Source organism: Microtus oregoni, unplaced genomic scaffold (assembly GCF_018167655.1).
Source record: "Microtus oregoni isolate MIOR12 unplaced genomic scaffold, Mior012 000061F_ref0000440, whole genome shotgun sequence".
Lineage (NCBI taxonomy): Eukaryota > Metazoa > Chordata > Mammalia > Rodentia > Cricetidae > Microtus > Microtus oregoni.
In genome coordinates, this window is record NW_024543871.1 from 6,321,473 (window position 1) to 6,345,365 (window position 23,893).

Here is a 23,893-nt window from a genome sequence, read left to right on the forward strand (position 1 = left end):
AGCACAGAAATTATATATGACTAGGCTAGGAGACCCTGAAAACATAGATCCAAAAGCACACATTTGTTACTGACAAGACAGAAGGCAGCATTCTTCTCATTCAGCCCTACCCAGACATAGTATGCCTGAGGTCCTAGCTTCTCTCAGCTCCTTAGCTTGCCCAGGGGTCAGTGCGAACACTCTTTCTCTCTGTAGCTAATACCTTTTCCACATTTTTAAGTGATTAAAAAACTTCAAAAGCACATTTGTGACATGAGAAAATAATTATGTAATTATGTTACATTTGAGTTTCTGTGTTCCTAAATAGTTTTTTTGGAGATTGGTATAGGGGTAGGAAGGTGTAACCCTTTTTCTCACCAAGGTCACAGCTGACATTCCTGTGACAAAAGATTAATAAAAGAAAAGAAATGGATGGGGATTTAGCTCAGTGGTAAGAGGCCCTGGGTTCAATCCTCAGCTCTGGAAGAAAACAAACAATCAAACAAATAAATAGAAGAGCAAAGCATATTCCATTTAGCTTTTCTATTATTGTTATATACCACTATGACCAAAAGCAACTTAGGGAAGAAAGTGTTTAAATCATCTTACAGGATATGTAGAGTCCATCATCAAGGTAAGCCAAGGCACAAGCTTGAAGTAAAACCACAGAGGAATGCTGCTAATTGACTTGCTCCCAGGTAGCTTTCTTATACTGCCTGGCGATGGTATGGTCCACAATAGTCTGGCCACCCCACATCAATTAGTAGTCAAGAAAAATATTCCAAAGACATGACCATGGGCTAATCTGATAGAGGCAGTGCTTCAAATGAGATTCCTCTTCCTAGATGTGTTAAGTTGACAACTAAGATTAGTGATCACAAATCTACTCCTTGTTAATGTGACAATCAAACAAATCACCTTTAAACCATAACTTTTTCTTTTTTATTCCCAAGATCTCATGTTGGTATTGTAGTATATAATGGTCCAATTTTTAAAGTCTCAAAATCTTTAAAAATTTTCATGCTTTAAAAGTTCAGTATCTCTTTAAAAGTCCAAGACTGTTTAACTATAGGCTGTGGTAAAATTAAAAACAAACAAAAAAGCAAGCAAACAAAATAATTATATACTTTTTTATTTGAAGAGAATAGAACCAGGGTACAGGTACAACCAGATCAAAGCAAAACCAAAATCTTAACAGTGTAAAAAACTCCATGTCCATAGTCTGGGACTCATTCATAATCTTCTGAGCTCCAAAAAGTTTGGGCAGTCCCACTTCTCTGGCTCTGCCATCTACAGCACTCAGCTTGTGTTATAGGTCCAGGCTGGCTTCCTTCCACACCTGCTACTGTCCTTGGCTGTTTGTTGTTCCAGAGTCCTGGAGTCTCCAATAATCTGGGGTCTCCACTGTAGCTGGGGTTGCACCTTCATCAGTGGCCTTCCCTAGCTTCCCTTCTGGGATTCGAACTCTGCCACATGGCACCGATCATCTTCTCTCCATGACTCTTTAGTTCTTCAGCTTTCATGCCACCAAAAAATCACTAACACTGCCAGGTGGTGGTGGAGCACACTTTTAACCCCAGTGCTTGGGAGGCAGATGCAGGGGCGGGGCGGGGTGAGATCTCTGTGAGTTCAAGGTCAGATTGAGTTCTAGGACGTCCAGGCTTACACAGAGAAATCCTATCTTGAAAAAACAAAACAACCCACCAAAAAAGTACCATGTAGGCCAGTCTTACACATTAATAAGGTAGACACTGACCAAAATTAGGGAGGAAAGGGCTTATTTTATCTTACAAGTTACAGTCCATCATCAAGAATGCAAGGCAGGAGCTTGAAGCAAAATCCGTGGAGAAATGCTGCTTGCTGGCTTGCTACCAAGCTCACATTCAGCTACCTTTCTTAATATAGCCCAGGCCTGGTGCTGCCCTCAGTGAACTGGACCCTTTTGTGTCAATTAGCAATCAAGAACATGGTGGCCCACAGCCATGACCACAGATCTCTCTGGTGGAGGCAATTCTTTTGGAGAGGCTTCCTCTTCCCAGGTGTGTCAGGTTGACAAGATTAGCTATCACAAAGCCTAACAAGTCTAGTTAGTTTCATGTGACACAGGGGCCTTCAGAAATGAAGACCCAAAGATTCAGAGGAAACTCTTTTTATTCTTAGCTTTGAAGAGGAATAGATAGTCTTGTGGAAATGTGATAAGGTATTATGGTAAATGTGATCAGGTGTAATAGACTGAGGGCCAGCAAGACTGTCCAGATTCTTCTTGGCCTCTCTCTGCAACAATCTTCCCTCACAGATGCGGGGCAGAATCCCCTGGGAATGAGGGTCTTCCCCTCTACCCTGCTGGTTTTGTTTTTATTTTTCTGATACAGTCTCATATATTCCAGGCTTGTCTTCTTCAACTCAGTACCTAGCTGAGGCTTGCCTTGAACTTTTGATTTCCTTGGCTCTACCTTCCAGATGCTGGAATCACAGGTGTAGGCTACCATGCCTGGCAAGAATGAGGGTCTTATGACCTACTTTCATGAATGGTGATTCCAAGAGTTTATGCTGGCTCTCACATACAAAGGCAGGAATTATCAGAGTGACTTTGCTTTTAATATTGCAGTAAGTGAGATGCGTAGTTAGGAAAGACACTTCATGACTTGCAATGCTTAAAATATTTATTATTCAGCCCTTTGCAGAAATATTTGCCACCCCCAGTCTAGACATATGACTATACATTTTATTTGACAAACTTGAAGACTTAGGGAATTTCTTCTTGATCTGTTTGTTTGAATGGATGTTCTCTTGGCATGTTAATTTTATGTCAAACAATTTAAAAGCTCTACAAACTCTTCCTCAAGACATTTTACATTAATGTACCATCAGTCTCCTCTCCTGGGAGTTTCTTACCCTCTCTGCCATTGACATTTGGAGCAAGATTATTCTTTGTTGTTGGGCTGTGTGGTTATTGGTCAGCATCCCTGGCCTTTGGTCAGTGGATACTAGTAGCAGACCTACTTCCTCCTACCCCTTAGTTGTAGTGTTCCAAAATAATCTTTACAGAGTTGGGGGGAATGTCTATCTTCTTGGCAGAGTATTTGTCCAGGATGCACAAGGTCCTAGGATCAATCAACAGGATCTCAATGCCAGGTGTGGTTGTGCATGCTTGTAATCATGGCACTTGGAAGGTAGAAGCAAGAAGATCAGGAGTTCAAGGTCATCCTTAGGTTCATTGAAGTCTACTTGGGCTACAAGAAACCTTGTCTCAAAAACCAAACCAAATCCAACCCAACCAACCAACCAACCAACCAACCAGTCAAATAAAAAACCATCTGTAGACACTAGCAAATCAGGAACCGCCTCCTTCCTGATTAATGACCATTGTCCTAGGTCATCAACTTGCTATTGGACTGTAAGCTCTTCCTCCTCTTCACACCGCAACTTGTAATCACTTGTCATGTGCCACAGAGTCTGTTAATGCAGAGAGGTGTTTGAGATTGCCCTTCCAGTTCCTGTCACCTTAGCCTCACTGCATGATGGCTTCAAGTCTAACTTGTCCTCAAGTTCCTCCCTGCCTCTAGGTTCTCCCATCTCTAGTACTTTCTAAGCAGGACAGGGCTCTGGCTTTGCAGTCTAATCATGTGAAATTGTTGGAGAAACCTCTCTGATTGGTTGAGTGTGAAGTACATGTTGGATACTCCAAAATGGAAGCCCAAACTGGGTATGGAGGTGCATGCCTGTAATTCCAGGATTTAGGTGGCCAAGCAGGAGGATCACTGTGAGTTTGAAGACTATCTGGTTTACATAGTGGGCTCTACGCCAGCCAGGGTGACATAAGGAGACCTTGTTGACAAATCAATTAATAGCCAGGCATGGTGGCTCATGTCTTTAATCCCAGCACTCGGGAAGCAGAGGCTGCTGGATCCCAGAGTTCCTGGACAGCCAAGGTCTACAGAGAGACCCTGTCTCAAACAAATCCATAAAATAAAGTGTTAGAATGATGTTAGAAAACCTGCTTTTTCTTTCTTTCTTTTTTTGATGGTGGTGCACACATTTAATGCCAGTATTCAGGAAGCAGAGGCAGGTGGATTTCTGTGAGTTTGAGGCCAGCCTGGTCTACAGAGTGAGCTCCAGGACAGGCTCCAAAGCTATACAGAGAAACCCTGTCTCGAAAAAAACCATATATTAATATATATGTAATACATGTATGTGAAATTGTCAAAGAACAAATTTAGCTTGCTAAAAATATTATTGATCATAAACAACCAAAATATATAAAATTGAAGTTTTTCATTATTATGCTTTATTTTATTTTTACTTTTAAAAAATTGTTTTTATTGATTTATATATTTTCCTCCATTTCCCTCCCTTCTTCTCCCCTCCCCTTCTACCTTCTCTCATGCTCTCCATGCTCCCAATTTACTCATGTCTTTTTCTACTTCCCATGTAGATTAAATTCATGTATGTCTCTCTTAGGGTCCTCATTGTTGTCTAGGTTCTCTGGGATTGTGAATTGTAGGCTGGTTTTTCTTTGCTTTATGTCTAAAAGCCACTTATGAGTGAGTGCATATTATATTTGTCTTTCTGGGTCTGGGTTACCTCACTCAACATGATGTTTTCTGGATTCATCCATTTGCCTGCAAATTTCAAGATGTCATTTTTTTTTCTGCTCTGTAGTACTCCATTGTGTAAATGTACCACATTTTCCTTATCCATTCTTCAGTTGAGGGGCATTTATGTTGTTTCCAGGTTCTGGCTATGACAAACAAAGCTGCTGTGAACATAGTTGAGCACATGTTTTTTTGTGGTATGATTGAGCATCCTTTGGGTATATACCCAACAGTGGGATTGCTGGGTCTTGAGGAAGGTTGTTTCCTAATTTTCTGAGAAATCACCATACTGACTTCCAAAGTGGCTGTACCAGCTTGCACTCCCAGCAGTAACAGAGGAGTGTTCCCTTTACCCCACATCCTCTCCAGCATAAGCTGTCATCGATGTTTTTGATCTTGGCCATTCTTACAGGTGTAAGATGGAATCTCAGAGTTGTTTTGATTTGCATTTCTCTGATGACTAAGGATGTCGAGCATTTCCTTAAGTGTCTTTCAGCCATTTTAGATTCCTCTGTTGAGAGTTCTCTGTTTAGGTCTGTACTTCATTTTTTTATTGGATTATTTGTTCTTTTGATGACCAATTTTTTGAGTTCTTTGTATATTTTGGAGATCTGATGTAGGGTTGGTGATGATCTTTTCCCTACAGGCTGCTGTTTGCCTTGTTGATCATCTCCTTTGCTTTACGGAAGCTTCACAGTTTCTGGAGGTCCCATTTATTAATTGTTTTTCTCAGTGTCTGTGCTATTGGAGTTATATTTAGGAAATGGTCTTCTGTACCAGTGAATTCAAGTGTTCTTCCCCTCCTTCTCTTCTATGGGAAAACCTGCTTTTTCAACCTATGTGCTTTAGGCTTCCAGACTCTCTTTACAACTTGGCATCTGTTTCTCCATCTCAGCTCAGGTCATAATTCTCCGATTTAAATGCTTTTTTCTGTCTTTTACCATTTCAGTGTTCCATAATCTATTTGAGTGCTTTAAGAATCCCAAATAGAGAGTGGGGGTGAATCCCAATCCTGGAGGAGACTTGATGTTGGAGATAGCTTCCTTGAACATAGTAGCCTCTTACCTAGACCCTGAAAGAAAATAATGGATATTTAGTGTGTTTATTAGATGCTTGATCTAAAAGCCCCTGCTAGGGAGTCCATATGTACCTGTGGTGTCCTCACAAAGTGGTCGATGGATGTTAATTCCTCCCTTTATGGCAGAGGCTGGAGTTCGTTAAATAACATGTCCAGGACCATTGAGCAGGCATTAGGAGGTGGGGAGTAAACTTGAGACAGTCCTCCTGCTTCAGCTTCTCAAGTGCTGGCATTAGAGTGTAAGCCACCATGTCTGGTTGCTGTGTAGAGTTTTGAATGAGAATAGTGATGGTGTGTTTCAGGAGTCATTTTGATGTTGAATTCAAGTGTGATCACTGATGGCTGTTGAAGGCTACCAGCCTTTCGTGACTTGTGAGAAGGGGCAGAGAATTTCTTAAGCAAATAGCTGTTTGTTTACTTGGTTCCAGTGCTTATTCTCTCTTCATTCTCGTGCTTCTCTTATTATCAGCAAATACCGAGAGGCCATTTTCTTCACAAAGATTTAGATTCCCATCGACGCCTTCAGATTTAATGAAGGCTGGGAAAGAAATGAGAGCTGCTGTACAACCTTGCAGGTTTTAAAAGCCGACTGCAAGGGAATTCATTTTATGAAGGAAAATTCCCCAGAAGATTTGATCTTAAGTACCCTTTAGAAGCATAACCACAAGTCTCTACTGTCCCTCAAGGGTTCTGAGAGGAACAAGACTTGAGATTTGTAGAATGTCAGAATCTGCTTAGAAGCCATTAAGAGCATTACTTTTAAAGGTACTTTGTTTGACTGATAGAACATCATCAAAATAAAAACTCTTTCATCATTCTTCATATCCACTCAGAGAATTTGCTTGAATAAAGCGATTCCGAGCAATGATCCATTCATTGAAATAGTCTGTCCCTGGCTATGACATGATGTGTGTCACAGCATCTCTCCATAGCTCTGCAGAAATAGAAGTACTGTCTTTTTCTTTCTAAGACATCCCTAGATATTATGCTATAATGTTTAATGTGTTTTACTTTAACGTTATATTGCTCAATTTCTTCTCTAAGCATAGATGACTTTTTGTTTTTAAAATAAATTTTTGTTTATTATGTTTTTGTGGTTTTTTTACTTTAGTACATTTATTTATTTGTGGGGGGTGGGATTGAAGGGGGGTCTCATGCCATAGCTTGTGTATGGAGGTTAGAAGACGGTTTTGATGCTTTCCTTCCACCACATGGGTTCCAGGGATGGAATTCAGATAATCAGGTTTGCTGGAGGCAAACATTTTACCTCCAGAGCCATTTCCTAAGGCCCTTGGTTTTTTGTTTGTTTTTGTTTTTCTGAGACAGGATCGCACTATGTATCTGAGGCTTACAGTGTAGACCACAACTTTCAAAGTTGTGGTGATCCTCCTGTCTCTGCCTCCTGAATGCTGGGATTACAGGCTTTTACCACTATGTTTGGACTGTTCTAGTTTGCTTTCTGTTGTTATAAATAGTATGACCAAAAGCAACTTGGTGAAGAAAGAGTTTATTTTGGCTTATACTTCCAGGTCACAGTTCATCACTGAGGGAAATCAAGGCAGGAAGTGAAGCAGAAACCATGGAGGAACACTGCTTGCTGACTTACATTCTAGATCATGCTGAGATATATATATCCCAGACCCATTTACATGCGGATGGTGCTAATCACAGTGGGCTGGCCCTCCCTCATCAATTAAGCCAATCTCTTACAGACATGGATAGGCCAGAATGATTAATGCAGTTCTTCACTTGAGGTCCCCCTTTCCCAGGTGACTCTAAGTTCTTCACATTGACAATAAAAACTAATGAGGACACTGACTTTTGTTTTGTTTTGCTTTTCTTTGAGAGTGGGTCTCCTATAGCCCAGGATGACTTTGAAGTGTAGCTGAAGATGACCTTGAACTCATGATCTTCCTGCCTCCACCTCTGGGGTGCTGGGATTATACTTGCACCAACATACTCTGTTCTTTTTTTTCCTTTTGTTGAGGGAGAAGGTATCATTCCCTGTGCCAAACTTTCATAGCTGAGAAGCCCTGCAATTCAAAGAGGCTTCTGCTTACATATTCCTCCTCTGGAACAGGTCAGACCTGTTCAGGAGAATTTGTTCCAAAGCAGAAACTAATCTGCCTGCTCAGTCTAGTGGCTACCAGCTATTGAATGTTCAATTAATTTCTGTGTATGTGTGCATGTGTGTGTGTGTGTGTGTGTGTCTATGCAAAGGCCAGAAGAAGATATCAGTGTCTTTTATCACTGATAAAAGTGTCTTTTATTGCCATGAGATGGAGGTTTCTCAACAATCTGGAAACTCCCCATTTGCTGCTAGGCTGGCTGACCAGGAAGCTCCCCTACCCCTTCTGTCTTCACCCTCCTATGCTGGGATTCCAGGCATGGGGCAATGGCGCCAAACTCTTTTACATGGATGCTGGGGATTTGAACTCAGGTTCTCATGCTTGCTTAGAAAAATGTTTTATCCACTAAGCCACTTTCCCAACCTCAGGTGGTGGTTATCTTGAAGTTTAGGGATACTATGGAAATTGAGCCAATGAAAGGCCTTCCAGAAGCAGGCTAGGGCTGGGGGATATAGCTAAGTTGGTAAAATGCTTGCCTAGAATGCATGAGGTGCTTAGTGTGGGTATTCAACTATATGGCAACCTTTCTAGCGGTTGTCATGCCTGTTTGATTCAAGCACATCATACTTGTTTACATTCCAGATCATCCGTATTTTGTTGGTGTCCAGTTCCATCCGGAGTTTACTTCTAGGCCGATGAAGCCTTCCCCTCCATACCTGGGGTTCTTACTTGCAGCAACCGGCAATCTGAATACCCACCTCCAACAGATGAGCAGACTGTCGTACAGGTAACCAGTTTAGTGCTCCTAGCGATGGGTCCAGATGCATGGTTACTAGCATATTAACTTTTCCACAAAATTTAGAATCATTGTGGAATTTAAGTTTTGAAGAAAAGTATGTATTTAATTTTTTTCTGCATTCTATCTTTAGTATCATGCCTAAAATCTTTCCTGAGGAAACATCTTATAAATTATAACCCCGATGTTTTTTTCTAACACTTTCATAGTCTAATATCCAACAGCGTATCTGGACTTTATTGTGAGTTAATAGTATAAGGTAAGGGATCTGATTTTCCTTGTCTTCCCTGAAAGTTGTTAAGTAAATTGGTTTTTATTTAATTTCTGTTTAACTGATGATCCCTTATACCTGAACTTTTGCTATTCTTTTCATTATCAAGCCTGTGTCTACTTTAGGAATATTATCATTTAAATTTCAAAGATATATTTTGCTATAGTGATGTATACCTGAATTCCCAGTATTTGAGAGCTGAAGCAAGAGGATCATGGATTCTAGGAAAACCTGGTAGGCATAGTGAGACAACATGTCTTTAGTATTTGTTTTTGGAGACAGGGTCTCTCATATCCCAGGCTGTTCTTGAAATTACTATGTAGCCAAGGATGACCTTGAACTCTGGATCCTCCTGCCTCTAACTTCTAAATACTGAGATTACAGATATCTGTCACCGCATTTAGCTGTCCTGAGGATGGAACCTAGGGATTCATGCATGCTAGGCAAGTACTCTTACCTACTGAACAAAACCCAGATAACCAACCATAAAAGCAAAAAACAGGAGCGGAGAGAAGGTAGTGCTCTGTTCTAATTTCCCAGATGAACAGCACAGTAATTGTTAAGATCAAGGTAGTGACCAAGATTTCATTACATTTAAATAATAGTTTGGATAGAATTTATATCTGTACTTATTCTCCTTCGAGAATGTTGTATGCATTATATGGAGAAAGTTTAGATGTGGAAGGAATTACCTAGACTATTCCAGCCTTAGGAAGGGTGATTGACTATCACAGTAATACTGTGTGTTGCATAGACTCTTACCCTTGTAAACAACCATTGCAGGCTGCACTTGAGATCATGGAGCATCGGTACCAGGGATGTTTGTGAGCTTGTGTTACACAAGCCTTCTTATAATGGCATTATTATTCAGAGATGCTCACGGCTCTAGTGCTTCCCATTTCCGTGGGTTCATATGGGAACAGCCTTACATGGCTTACATGCCTGCTGCCTTATCAAATTATTAATCACTCTTTGCTGTCTTTAATCAGAGCAGTGGCCTTCCTACTGTGTCTGAGGGCTACCATAGGGAGCAGGCAAGGGGTCTCCAGATTCTTCTCTGTTTCAGATGTGGTCCCCAGATTGCCTGCTTGTATGCTATGGTTCTACACAAGAGATTTCATGCGAGGAAAACATTCCCGGGTTCTCAGGCGGCATAGTTTATGTTACAGATTGAAAATTCCAATGTGGAATTCCAAATCACATGTGTGCCGTGAAATGCCATGGCTGCCTTACGTTCTCTTTTATTAGATTCTCATGTAGAAAAGGAGGTGACAATGAAGCAAGTTAGTTGGCTGAGAGAAATTATTCACTGTTAAGCATCTGGCTGTTTGCAAGAACAAGCTAACAAGTGAATGTGTGTGGTTCGTGTAGTCTGGCTGTCCTTGTACCCGCCTGCTGAGTGCGACCTTTTGATTCCTGCGTGGAGGCTGGCACTACTGAGTGAAGCTCCTCCGTAGCTGAGCACTGGCCTGAAACAGATACAGCCTTAGAAGAAAAGCCCCTTTAATGGAGCTCATCCCAATTTCAGCCGACCTGTATGTAGGCCTCCATGGTTGTACACCAATCACAAGTTGGCACCTTCCCTATGTCTGTCTAGCTACCTAGCATACAGGTGGCTCTCCACTGAAGTGGTAAGTGCAGGCAGCAGCAGAAGGTGGTCTAAACCTGATATACTACAGGGATCTCAATAAAGAATGGTGATTGTTGGCAGATATGGTTGTGCATACCTGTAATCCAAGCACTCCAGAGACTAGAGGATTACTGCAAAGTCAGTGCTGGTTCTGTCTACACTGTTGGTTCCAGGCTAACCAGGGTTACATATCAAGACCCTGCTTCAATAAAACAAAATACCCCCCTCCAAAAAAAAAACAGCATAGAAAATACAGCTCAGTTGTAGAATGTTTGCTTAGCATGTATGAACCCTGAGGTTTGATCCCTAGCACCACATAGCACCACATAGTACCGCATAGCACTGCACAGCACCGCACAGCACGGCATAGCACCGCATAGCACCGCATGGTGATGCAGGCCTGTAATCCAGCACTTTGGAGGTGGAACCAAGAAGATCAGAAGTTCAAGGTCATCAAAGCTAGCCTGGGCTACGTGAAACCTTGCACAAACAAACAAAAAACCAATAAACAAATCCCCCAACCCCCAAGAATGGTGACCAATAATCCAGTGACAGACACTAGAATCACTAAGGACTTCTTCCCTCAGACTCTTTCTTGCACCTCCATGGGACTGCTGAATTTTGAAAGGCAGGTGACTGCCTTGCTGGCCACACACTGCTATGAGGTGATTTATTTCGAGCTGTGTTTCTTTCAGAGAAGACTACTGCTTGTAAACAGCTCGAGCATGGGCACTGCAAGGATGTCTCCTTGCCCTGAAATTCTCTCTGATGCATGTACGGGCAGCCTTGTCTTCACGGGGCAGAGTGTAAAGGTCGTACCTTTAGTAAGAACACCTGAGCTGTAACCTCTGCATTCTTCCCAGCCGAGAATATTTATCACTGAGCACTTGGGAGATGTAAGAATATTATTTAGGGATTTAGAGCTGGTGAACCAAATCTTCAGCCACTCTGTTGTCTACAGAATGGCAGCAGTTCTAACAGCTAATTCCCCCCAGTTTTAGGCTTACAGTAGTCGGTTCAATGGCATAATCATTCTAGGGTAGTGTTTTTAGTTTTTTTATTAATTACTGAAAAGTACATGTAAAATCATTAAGGTAGTAAGATGGCTTAATGAGTAGAGGCACTTGCTGCCTAGCATGACAGTCTGAGTTTGGTCCCCAGGATCCACTTGGTGGAAGGAGAGAACTGACTCCCACGAGTTGTCCTCTGACCTCCACACACACACACCCCCACCAACTCCACACATGCGCCTCCCCTCCCCCCACTAAAGTGTAATTTAAAAGTACATGCAGCCGGGCACGCTAGTACGTGTTTTTAGTCCAAGTGTTCAGGAGGCAGAGGAAGGCACAACTCTTGAGTTTGACGCTTAGCCTTGTCTACTACTAAGTTCAGGCCAACCAGGACTACACAGTGAGACAACCCCCCCAAAAAAAAGAATAAGGGAAGGAGGAGGAAGAAGGAAGGAAGAAGAGGAGGAGAAGTAGCAGCAGTTGCTATCACAGCCAGGTGTGGTGGTTCACACCTATAATTCTAGCACTTGGGAGGTGCAGGTAGGTGAGTCACCATGGGTTTGATGGCAACCTGGACTACAGATTGAAGCCTTGTTTCAAAATATAAAACAAAAAATTAAACTAAGAGCCTTGGTTTGGTTCCACCTAAGAATACATGCGTATTCAGTAATTGTTGAGTCAAAATCAGAATATAGTTGTGCTCACAGCTCATATTCATGACAGTGACGCAGGGTGCATTGCATACAGGGGTCAGTCAGGGACGAGATGTAAGGAGAGTCTGAAGAAGGAAGAGTTTCAGGTTTTCTGTACTCCCTTACTCCCTCTCTGATATCAAGTGCACCCTCATTCCAGCACTGGCACACAGGTGTGTGTGTGTGTGTGTGTGTGTGTGTGGTGTGTGTGTATGCGGGTGTTTCTGCCCATAGAATTTTATTTGAGACTTGGAATTGAGGGATTTTTACTAAGGGCTTCATCATACAGATGTTCTCTGCCTAGCATCCATCAAAATTCCAGCCTTCCTGAAGGAAAGCAGTGATCATCATAAATCACATATGCGAACAGTGTAAACTGGGAGAAGTGACCTGATTCAAGTTGGTAGTGGAAAATTCATTCTGAAAGTCCTCAGCTATAGAATGACCCTACATGCGTTCTGAAAGATGGCAACTGCCAGGTTAAATTTTTTTGATAAGTACAATGAATCCATTTGCAGAGTAAATAAGTCTAATGGGAAATTATGGTCCATTCAATAAGTAATTGTAATCTTTGGTAATATGTCTCCTTCTGTGTCTGAATATTATCTGTCCTGTCTATAAGAGGTAAACACAAGGGTTGGAGAGATGGCTTAGCCCTTTGAAAATGCCTACAGTTCCTCCTGGGGACCTGACTTTGGTTCCCAGCACCTACATCTGGCATCTTAAAACCACCTATGAGTCCAGCTCAGGGGATCCCCACCTTCTTCTGGCCTCCTTGGTTACCTGCACACAAGTGGTATTCCCTCACAAAGACATGCACATATGCCTGTCTTTAAAAGGGAACCACAAGTTTGAATGGTCTTGCTAGCATGGTTAGAGTGGAATCAGACTGCTTCATATAATTATAAGAAAAATTTAGAAAACTTGGACACTTGTGTCAGGAGTGAGGGGACAGAAACACAGCTCCTCAATGTTAGTCTTAGCAGTTACAGGAATTTCCCAAGACTTTCAGGAACCTTGATTCAGGCCAAATTAGGGTTTGTGACTTGGGCACTGGAGAGAATTCAGTACTAGCTGGTATAATGAAGTAGAGTTGGAGATTTTATTGAAGATATTTTAATATAGAGGGTCAAGAGGAAGAGAGGTGCTCAGAAGAAAGTACTACACAGTGAGAGCTTAATGTAGGCTTCTCCCGATACTCACAGAAAGTAGGGCATAGCCGAGGTGAGTTCTGGCTCTGCAAGGGACACGCACAGTGACTCGTCTGAGCAGTAGCCGCATATACAAGTTGCATCAAAAAAGCTTGCTTAGAAATCTTTTTCCCCTTTTTCTTTTTCATTTGATAAAAGATATCTGAGGTGGCTCTGGAGATGCCTTGAATGGAGTTATAGTCTGGTAAGGAGAAATCAGGAACCATTAGGGTTGCATTAAGGACTTTAGTATATGTCTTTTCCCTATAAATGGGTTTCTGATGAAAATTCTTAGAAAATGTTTTATAGATAGAAAGGGGAAAAGACTTTTTTTGAGATTTTCATTATTTTTACTTTCTGTATGTGGGGTATTTTGCCTGCATGTATATCTGCACACCATGTGCAGTACCCACTGGGACCAGAAGAGTTGTCAGACTGATGGAAGTCACCATATAGAAGAGTTGTCAGATCCTCTGTAACTGGAGTTACAGACTCATGGAAGTCACCATATAGGTGCTGGGAACCAAACCTGGATCTTCTGGAAGAGCAGTCAGTGAGTTCTCTTAATTGCTGAGCTATCTCTCCAGCCCTGAAACGGGTCTTAAGCAGCCAGAAACTAATTGTGCTGGAATTCTCGATTCTCTATTGGCAAGAGGCTTTAATTGGTTTCCAGGGTGAGGAGCTCCTCTCTGCTTCCCATGTTCCCAAAACATTCCTGGTCTTCCATTTCTACCTTTATTGTTTTCTAAGTAGAATATGCTAAGGTGCGTATAATTGGGAATTCTTTAGTCTGTAGAAACAAATAGTCTATATAACCTGTGTGAGGAATTCCTCTGGGGATGGTGCTGGTGATTGAACTCCAGGCCTTGCTCTTGTTAAGTGTGCAGTCTTATACTGAGTCACGCTCCTCAGCCCCAGCCTGGGAATTCCATTTTAAAGGAGCAGAAGGATATACAGTTTACTGTTTTCAGCACATGTGTTTCTCTGTCTGCCCTGCATAGCTCTTATGCCCAGTTGCTATGCAACAAGTTTAAGAATGGCTTCTAGTTTTATGATGCGGGCATCTGTCAGGCCCATTTGTAGGTTGGAGTAAAACTCTTGCTTGGGTAGTGCTCATTTTGTATCAGAGCACAAGAACTCAGGTACAGACAGTCCACAGTCCACAGGAATACAACTCTTTGGGGAAGCAGGGCTTTAAAGGATAAAACAGGGCTTTTAAGACGATTGAGTAACATTTTATTATAGGTTTTGGACCTTGAATTATGACTCCAACAAACATTTACTGTCTGTTGTACAAAGAGATCATCTTTTCATGGAAAACCAAGAGGCATAGTGGTATAAAAACAATAGAGAAGGTACTTGATGATGCATTGTATTTGACTGACTATTGCAGACCAAACTCAAAAGTCAGAACTACTTCATAATGAAAAGAGTCCTTAAAGGAAGTGTGTTTCTGGAGTCTGATTCTTCCATTTCCTGCTCCCCTTCTAGACTGAACTTCTAGTGTAAGTCCATTGTTTTCTTCCCATATTGTAGTAAGGAGTGTGTGGGGGGATTGTTCTGTCCCGCCCAGCTAGCTTACACCCAAAATAATCACACAGAAATTGTATTAATTAAATTGCTGCTTGGCCCATAAGCTCTAGCCTCTTTTTGGCTAACTCTCACATCTTGATTCAACCCATTTCTAATAATCTGTATGTCACCACGAGGTTGTGGCTTACTGGGAAAGATTCAGCATGTCTGACCTGGCAGCTTCATGACGGCTCTCTCTGTCTCTGCTTCCTTCCTCCCAGAATTCAGTTCTGTCTCCCCACTTACCTAAGTGCTGCCCTATCGAAAGGCCAAGGCAGTTTCTTTATTCAACCAATGAAAGCAACACATAGACAGAAGAACCTCCTACACCACCATGTGTTCTTGCCACTTATTTTTTTTTGAGTGATGCTGAGTATTAAACCCAGCCAGTGCTTTGTACATGCTCCAGCCTTGGGCTCCATCCCTGGCCTACTATGACACCTTCATCTTTGAATCCTGGAGGCAGTCAGAGAAGGAACACATTTCATTCACATTGTCTCTGTCTGTCTTTCTAAATCACTTACTGACTTCCAACCTGAGATGTGTTACTTCTCTGTTGATTTCAAGATGCAATGTTACAGAAAATCTGGGGGAAAACACCCATAAGCTCAACAACCTAAGATAATCACTGTATTAAATTTTAAATATTTACATCTAGTCTTTCTACCTATTCTTTTTGGTTGTAGTTATGTGGTAGTTTCAATGAGACTGGCCCCCATAGACTCATGTTGGAATGCTTACTAGTTACAACAGTTGGTGGAACTGTTTAGGAAGAAGTAAGGGGTGTGGCCTTGTTGGAGGGGATGTGTCACTGGGCTTGGGCTTTGAGGTTTCAAAATCCTGCACTATTCCCAGTTAAAACTCTCTGCCTCATGGTTGTCGTCTCAACATATGAGCTCTCAGCTATTGCTCCAGTACCATGCCTGCTTGCCTATTGTCATGTTTCCCACCATGATGGTCATAGATTCACTCTCTGAAGCTGTAAGCAAGTTGCCTTGGCCATGGTGTCTCTTCACAGCAACAAAAAAGTAAGCCAGGTATAATAGTGAATATGTGTATTTTCCCCCCATTTTTTTTTTATTTTGTAAGCTTTCAAGTATATTAGCAAGATAGAAGATTAGTCCAGCAAACCTCGTAGCCATTTGAGCACATTTACCAGTTGTTATAGCTCTGTTATGCCCCCTTTCTCTCTCTGTCTTCTGTATACAAAGTTTACTTTTGGACCTTTAAAGGTTGCAAACATGGTGGCACTTCATACCTAAATATTTCATAAAATTTCCTAAAATTAAGACATTTTTCACACAGGTCCATGTCACACCTAAGAAAACTAACATTCAATTCCAATGGCATTATCTACTATTCAGCCCATACTTTTAGCTTTGTAGGAGAGTCTCACATATCCCAGGATAGTTTCCAGCTCAATATGTAGCTGAGAATTATCTCGAATTCTTCCCACCACCTCCCTGGTACTGGGATTGCAGGCCTGTACTGTCACACTGGTATACATTGCTACCTTCATCTTTTACTTAGTACAAAGCCTTTTGCCTGGACTTCCCTGCCTCTGGTTTTTCTTTTTCTAATCCTCCTAAGCTATCTTCTGCCATTAGAATGGTCTTCCCACATGACTTTGCAGCTCAAAACCCTCAAAGGCTTACCTTGGTTTATAGACTAAAATGCACATAAATCCATACAGAATATCTCGAAGTCTTGAGAACTCCCCAGAGAAGTTTAATGCCTTTGCCTCCTGACTATTGATATATGTTCTGGACCTGCTTAGTGAGAGGGAACACCGGTCTATATCCTATTAGGACGTCAGCTCATGGGGCATGTGAAGGTGGGCACGGGGCTGGGGGGCACTGTACTGTGTTAGCACTGTACATTTCTCCCTCCAAGCCTTAGAGTCTAAGGCTTGCCTTCCTCACTTTCCTGCTCCAACCAAAGACTCAGAGGTTCTCCTCTGCACCTGTGTGCCTTTCAGTTTCCAGTACTCTGTGAACTTGGGCCCACCTTGACTTTTGGCCTTCATGGTTGATGCTGCTAGGGCCAATCATCCAATATGTGCTCAAACGTTTTATTGCTGTGGTGGTGGTTTTGATGGTGGAGTTGAGGCTTCTGGGTCTGCATCTGTCACTCTTTGGAGGTTGTGTCCAAGTCTCCATTGTCCAGCCTTAGGGCTGCTGTGAGCAATAGTGGCAAGAGGCTTGGTAAACTTATATCAAAAGACTGCTTTTGCTCCTTTGTTACATTGGGAAAGAAAACCCAATCTTTTTTTTTAAGCAGTTCTTTTTAACGCCCGCCCACCCCCTCCCCGCATGATTGTTTGACTTTAGCACATACTGTGAGGGGTTTTTTTCTGGTAAATTATTGTTAATAAGTCACATCTGAGTACTCCTTCTTTTGGGGATTATGCATTGGTTAAAAGGTCTCTTTATAGGCTGCACTTCACTGTGGCGTTGATAATACGGTTGCCAGCGAGCAATGTCGTTCATAGTGATACAGACCACTGTGCTTTGAAAGCCCTGCCTGGGTTGAAGTCTCCTGTTTACTATGAGATGCAAAACTCATTCAGAGCATACTAAGTTTTTATTCCTTGCTTTTGTGTTTTATGGCTTCCAGGAGCCCTTTGAGAAACAAGAAAGTCTAGCAGTACCAATGCTTTGGGGAAAACTGTGCATGGCAATGTGTTTTTAAAACACACTTTTTCACACGAAATGGATTTTGATACAAAGTATTGTAGGAGCTCATGCATGCTGTGAGTCTTAACTATGCCATTAGACTTGTTTTAAAATTTTAACCACCTCTTTCTATTAATAGAGAAGAAGTGATTTAATGGCTGCTTCAGGGTAGCATAAGAGGTGGGATATATGGAGCATCACCATACCCTTCCCCTAGTATCTTAGACTGTTTTTATATACTGGTAATTTATTAGGAGTAAGGCGTCATTGACAGACAGGTTATTTATTACTTTTAAATCAATAACTATAATTTAAACTTTTTCAAATGACTGAAATGTTTTGCCATTTGGTATAGTGCTGGCCTAGCATGTATGAAGCCCAGGGTTCCATCCCTAGCACCATGTAAACAAGCTTTGACAGATCACATCAGCAATCTAGCACTTATGAGGTAGAGGCAAGAGGAGCAGAAATTTGAGGTCATTCTTGGCTACATAGTGGATTTGCAATCAGTGTGATCTACAAAAGACTGTCTCAAAAACAAATAAACATGGAGACCATTGTGGTCAAGCCTTGAAAGTCAGAGTAGTGTCCTAGAATAGCAATTCCCACCTGTACTGAAACTGATGGTTTTTGTCTTGCCACTATTAGAACCCAGACCTGAAACACAGATGGCTGTGAGCAGGACAGCAACACACCCAGTCTTTCTGACATCTGGAGGTGGAAGGCAGCCTGACTGCTTTCACATTGCATAGTCTCACATTAACCAAGCCCCACTCCCTGTCCTCTCACGTAGCCTAGTCACATACACCTTATTCCCTTGCCTTGGTCAAGTAGCATAGGATACATACTAACAAAGCCTGCTTCTTTGTGAATGACCTCCCTTTCCCCTGGAAGCGATTAAGAGTAGACTCCTTGCTTTGTTGGTAGAACTGAAGCTTCTTATTTCAAATCCCCAGCTAAAAATCTTACACAAAATATGGTTTGACTTGAGCCAGGTAGTGGTGGTACATACTTATAATCACAGCACTTGGGAGGTAGAAGCAGGCACATCTCTCTGAGTTTGAGGCCAGCCTGGTCTATAGCATGTTCCAGGACAATCAGGGCTACACAGAGAAACCCTGTCTCAGAGGGAGAGGGAGGAGGAGAGGGAGAGGGAGGAGAGAGAGAGGGAGGGAGAGGGAGATCCACGAACTACTTTTTAAAATAAGAGAGTTTCCACAACTTGCAGGACATGTGCATGAGAGATAATTGCTATAATTTTAATTAGCCACACATAGAAAAGCCTTTAAAAAACATTTTTTTGAGGAAATAATGATAATCATGACTACCATAGTGATTATAGTTTATTTTTAGTCATTTATTGTTTTTTAAGTTTACTTATAACATTTTTATTTTGCATGCATGATACTTTGTGTGTGTGGTGTGTTGAGACAACAACTTTCAGAAGTCAGTTCTCTTCCTTTCACCAAGGGGTTCTTTGGCTCGAACTCAAGTTCTTGGGCTTGGCGGCAGGCATCTTTACCTGCTGAGCCATCTGGCTGGCCCCATTAGTTTTAAATCAATACTCTCCATTAAAACTTTCTCAGATGATGGAAATGTTCAATAATCTGCACTATTCAAAAATGGCAGTCATTAGCCACAAATGGCAAAGTGCTAGTATAAGTAAGGAATGAAATTTTAAATTCCATTTCACTCTTAATTGTTTTAAATGTAAATAGCCATGGTTACTTGTACTTATATTGAATAATTTTAAAACTGTGCCTTCCTAAAATGTAACAAGAGCTATATGTGTCTGTTTTGTGACACTTATTAGAATTTAACATGAAAACCTCTAGTATTTACCTAAGCATAGTGCTGGTCTTTAATTCCATATGCACAAAGATGAGGCAGGAGGATTGTGAGTTTGAGGCTGTGTGGACGACATTGCAGAATCATTTTCTGTTAACAACAACAAAAGATCCTAGTGTGTGTGTGTGTGTCTGTAGATTATTTAAAAAGATGGGTTATTTTAAAATGGAGCTGTGATAGTTTTAGTGGAATATGCCTGTCTATGTGCATATCTAGCTTATGACTGACTTTTGAATTTGTTTTGTGTGAAATAAAAATGATCCCTTAAACCCTATAGGTCCCAGAGTGGCAACCACATTTTCTAGTCTGTTGCAGAAACTGGTGTTGTTTTATGTTTGTTTGGTGACCCACATTTTATTTCTATCACTTGTTTTTTGCTTCCAGATGAATGCTTTAAATCAGCAAGTTTAGCAGGAACACCTAGTCTGAAAATTCTGTTCTTGATTGTCATGGTTTATTGTTCTACCTAGTCTCAGAACGCTTTGGAAATATTTTTAACCTTAGCGATGAATAAATTCAAGCTGAGCCTCAATTTGCTTGACTCAGGTGGTTCCATTCTAATGCACTGACAGCTCGGTGAAGACAACCTTCAGGTAGAAAATGAGAGCTGGTGGGTTAGAGTCGAACCATCTGAGGGCTCTGGTGGGGAATTCTGCCTGGTACAGGAAATAATTCATTCTTACATTAATTTTTGTTTTTTAAATTAATTTAAAAATTATTTTTAGTAAATAATTCGGAAACTTAAATTTTCCGAATTTAATGGTTTTTCCTGACTCTATATTTCCCTAAGTTTTGAGAGCATGTCATAGGAACATGTAACCTTCATGAATAGCAAAAGCTTATTTTTATGTAATTTTCAGACCAGATTTATACATCTCTGACTAATCTCTGATGAAGATGTAGTTGTTTGGATTTTTAATTAATTAGTTAGTTAAGTTTGAGATAGGCTTTCACTCAGAAGCCTACAATATCTTGGAATTCACTCCGGAGTCTAGGCTGGCTTCAAATTTATCATCCATCTTCCTTTCCCAGCATTGTGAGTACTGAGATAACAGGCAGGGACTCCCATGCCCAGTTTTTGCAGGGCTAGGGATTGGAGGCAAGCACTCTTTCAACAGAGCTAAATCTCCAGCCCTTGGGTCAATCTTAAAAAAAAAAAAACCAAACAAACCAACTACTAAAACAAGCTTCAGTCATTTTATACAGCAGTACGGGTGCTTTTCCCTAGCTAAAGAGTGCAACTGGGTAAACAGAAAGTAGATTGTAAGCAACATCCAAAGCTCTAGAAATGACAGAGGCATCTCACTGCCTGGACAGTCACCCAAAGTTCTTCTGTACCCTTGGGGCATCCACCTTCAGCCTACAGGCCATGGTATCCGGCAGAGTTTTCCATGAAGCAGGAAATTTCAAAGGCAGTTCCACCTAAATTGGTAGTTTGTCAGTAACATTCTTCTGTGTCCTGCAGAATGTCTAGCAGACTCTTTTCTGAAGCAGGAACTGCAAAGGACCTTCTCAACTTTAGGCAAGTTCAGCAGTCATTTCTCTGTGGAGCCTGCATACCCAGTTCATCAAGAAGTTCAGGCAAGAGCAGTTTCTTGCCCAAATGGGTAACCAACTCCATAAGGAGCCTATTCAATGCCCATTCCTCTTGAAGTAGACTGGTGCTGCCAGGAGCAGATATGTCTCATGTAATGAAAAGTCCTAAGTTCTTTTTTTTTTAATTTCTGTTTACTTAGGTAATATTATATCCTTCTGGAGTCTTCGATGTAGTTAAAAAATTTATAGTTCTAGTTACATTTTCCTTAGTCATGATAAAAGCTAAAGTACATATAAATATTATAACTGTAAAAAAAGAGTGCACCTGGGAGGTGTTATTTGACTTTAATAATAACAAGGATATGTGGTTTTTTATATCTTCAGCTAACATATATTCCATCTCTGACCAATTCTTAACCTTTTACTACCTGTTTTCTCTGGTCTGCTGCTCCCATGCCCCTGCGGAAAGTCCAGAAGGAGAGCGGCTAAACAAAGGGAGACGTGGATGATGTGTTCTGTCTGCTTATCGGTAGTCACTCTGTGAGTGTAGCCTAGGAGAGTTTTCTAGTCTGTCTGCATAGACCTTCTCCAGCACTTTCCCTGTTTCTTTTAAAAGAACAAAAGTGAAATTTCACCTGTTAAGGAATACAGACTTTTATTGCTATTTGGGTGAGCAAATGCCTGGCCAAAGTCAGGGATGGCTCAGGCATGAAGCACGACAGTCTTTATCAGGAAATGAAGACCCAGGGAAACCTTAGTTTGTTCTCCTTCTGTCTCACTGTTTCCCTCCATCTCCCCTCTCTCCCCATCTTCCTCATTTCTCTCTCCTTCCATCACTCTCTCCACCCTCTCTCTTTCTCCCTGTGTGTGTATGTCAGAGGACAACTTTATGGAGTTGTTTCGCTCCATTCAGTTTTCATGTGGTGGCTTCTGGAGATTGAATGCGGGTATTCAGGCTTGCACAGCCAGTACTTTATCTGCTGAGTTATCTCCCTGACCTCTTTAGTGTTTTCTGTTATAGCATAGCTGATGAACAGCAGGAGAAACATGAGGAAATATAAGTGGACAAAGAGGATGTGATATCGTGACAAAAAACTGGGAGAACTTAGCAAAGCTGACTTGTTCGGTTGCTTTTTTTTTTTTTTTACTTCTTTCACTTCAGGGTCTGAAGATCTGCTTCAGGGAGGGTCAAAGTGCCTGTTTTAGGGCAGAAGGGCAGATGGAAGTTCAAGAGACCTTCCTGTGTATACTTTCGTTATGGGGGGCCCACCAGAGAAGACCACTCAGACACAGTTAATAGCCTAGTCAAAGTCTTTATTCCAGCTTCTGGGACTACTCTCTGGTATTCAGGACCCAACTTTGGCCCAGAGATTTTAGAGCAAGTGGCTTTTGGAAGCAAAACCCACATCTGGTTATCTTGCTCAGCAGCTGTAGGGGGAGGTTTTGCACAAGCAAGCAGCTTAAGAAAAACTAAGACGAGAAGATATGGAGGGAGAGGTTTGCATGAGCAGGCGGCTGTTTAACAGGAGCCAGGATAAATTAACTGGGTATCTTGGCGTTGGCTTCCTACAATAGATTCAGGTAATTTCCCATGGGATTTGCCATCAAGGAGATAAAATCCTAGTCAAGCCCCAAATGGTCTCATGAAAAGTGTGGGGTGGAGGAACCCCTGCACTGTCTTGCCCTGTCATACCAACTCAGATTCCTTTACTTTAAAATGTTCACTATGCCAAGGTGCCATATTTTGGAGTAGTGTGTCCTAGACCCTCTCATTGTTAAAGAAAATGATTGTTGGTGGAGCAGGAGGGAAATGGGAGGAGGTGGAAATTTTTAATTGAATAATAAAAAAAATAAAAAAACAAAAAAGTATAATGATTGTTGTCAGAGGGATAAAAAGTGAAAAACCTCCAGTATTGAACTAATAGCTTGTGCACTTGTGAACAAATTGTCTTCAGTAGGTGCAGGACAACATGTTACTCAACCTCAGATAGATTGAGTCTCTCATCTAGATTAGCACAAAATGAAGGGATTTGTCAATTCTGCTTTTCTTTTCCTTAAAAGTTTTGTTTGAGAGGGTTCTAGCTATGGTCTTCTGGCTGCATTGCTTTGGTTCTGTGATAAGGCAGAACACCATGGTGGGAAGCTCATGGTAAAAGAAAACTGATTACATTATGCTGGCTAGGAGGCAAAAAGGGAGAAGAGGGGCTGAAGTCCCTGTAGCCCCGTCAAGGTGTGCCCATAGTGACCACATTTCCACTTGCCTTACTTCTTTCAAAAATGTCTTCGTGTGTGTGTGTGTGTGTGTGCGTACATGTGATGTATTTGCATACGTGTCTGCCACAGTGAGGACAGTGGAGGTCAAAGGACAACTTTTGGGATCCGGGTGTTGGATTCAGATCTTAAGGCTCTACACAAAGTGCTTTAACCAGCTGAGCCATATTGGTGGCCCTCCTTCTTTACAAAATATCTAAAATTAAACAAAAATTTAAGGTTACCCTAGAAGTATATGTCAGTATGTATCAAATACTGAAAGTATTCCTCTTGGTATCCTCACTTGCCTTTCTTTTCTCCTCCCTCCCATTAGTCATCTTCACCCCCCTAGACAGTTTTACTTAATGTCATATATATGTGCATTATTTTTGTATTTTCTGTAAAATAATAGGAAGTACAAAATGCTAAAACATAAACATTGTCTTTCTGAGTCTGGGTTAGTTCTCTGCCTACGATCATCTCAGCTGCATCCATCCTGCAGCTCTCATGACTTCTTTTGAGACAGAAGTTTACAATAGCCTCGGTTGGCCTGGAACTCTTTGGCAATCCTCCTGCCTCAGCCTCATAAATTCTGGGATTACAACTGTGAGCCACCACTCCTGGCTTCAGTCTTTCATACAAAATCAGATTGTTGATAGAACTTGAGTAGAAAGCAAGCCCCAGGCACAGGGGCAGGCAGCT

The 23,893-nt window shown here is 41.5% G+C and overlaps 1 protein-coding gene across 1 annotated transcript in view; it reads left to right on the top strand.

Moving 5' to 3' along the window:
- The window catches only part of Ctps2 (CTP synthase 2), a 108,380-nt gene that overhangs the window by 84,113 nt on the left and 374 nt on the right, over nt 1-23,893 (top strand). The window contains exon 17 of the mRNA XM_041639941.1: nt 8,364-8,508. Coding sequence (XP_041495875.1) covers nt 8,364-8,508 — 145 coding nt within the window. The remainder of the gene's footprint in view (nt 1-8,363; nt 8,509-23,893) is intronic.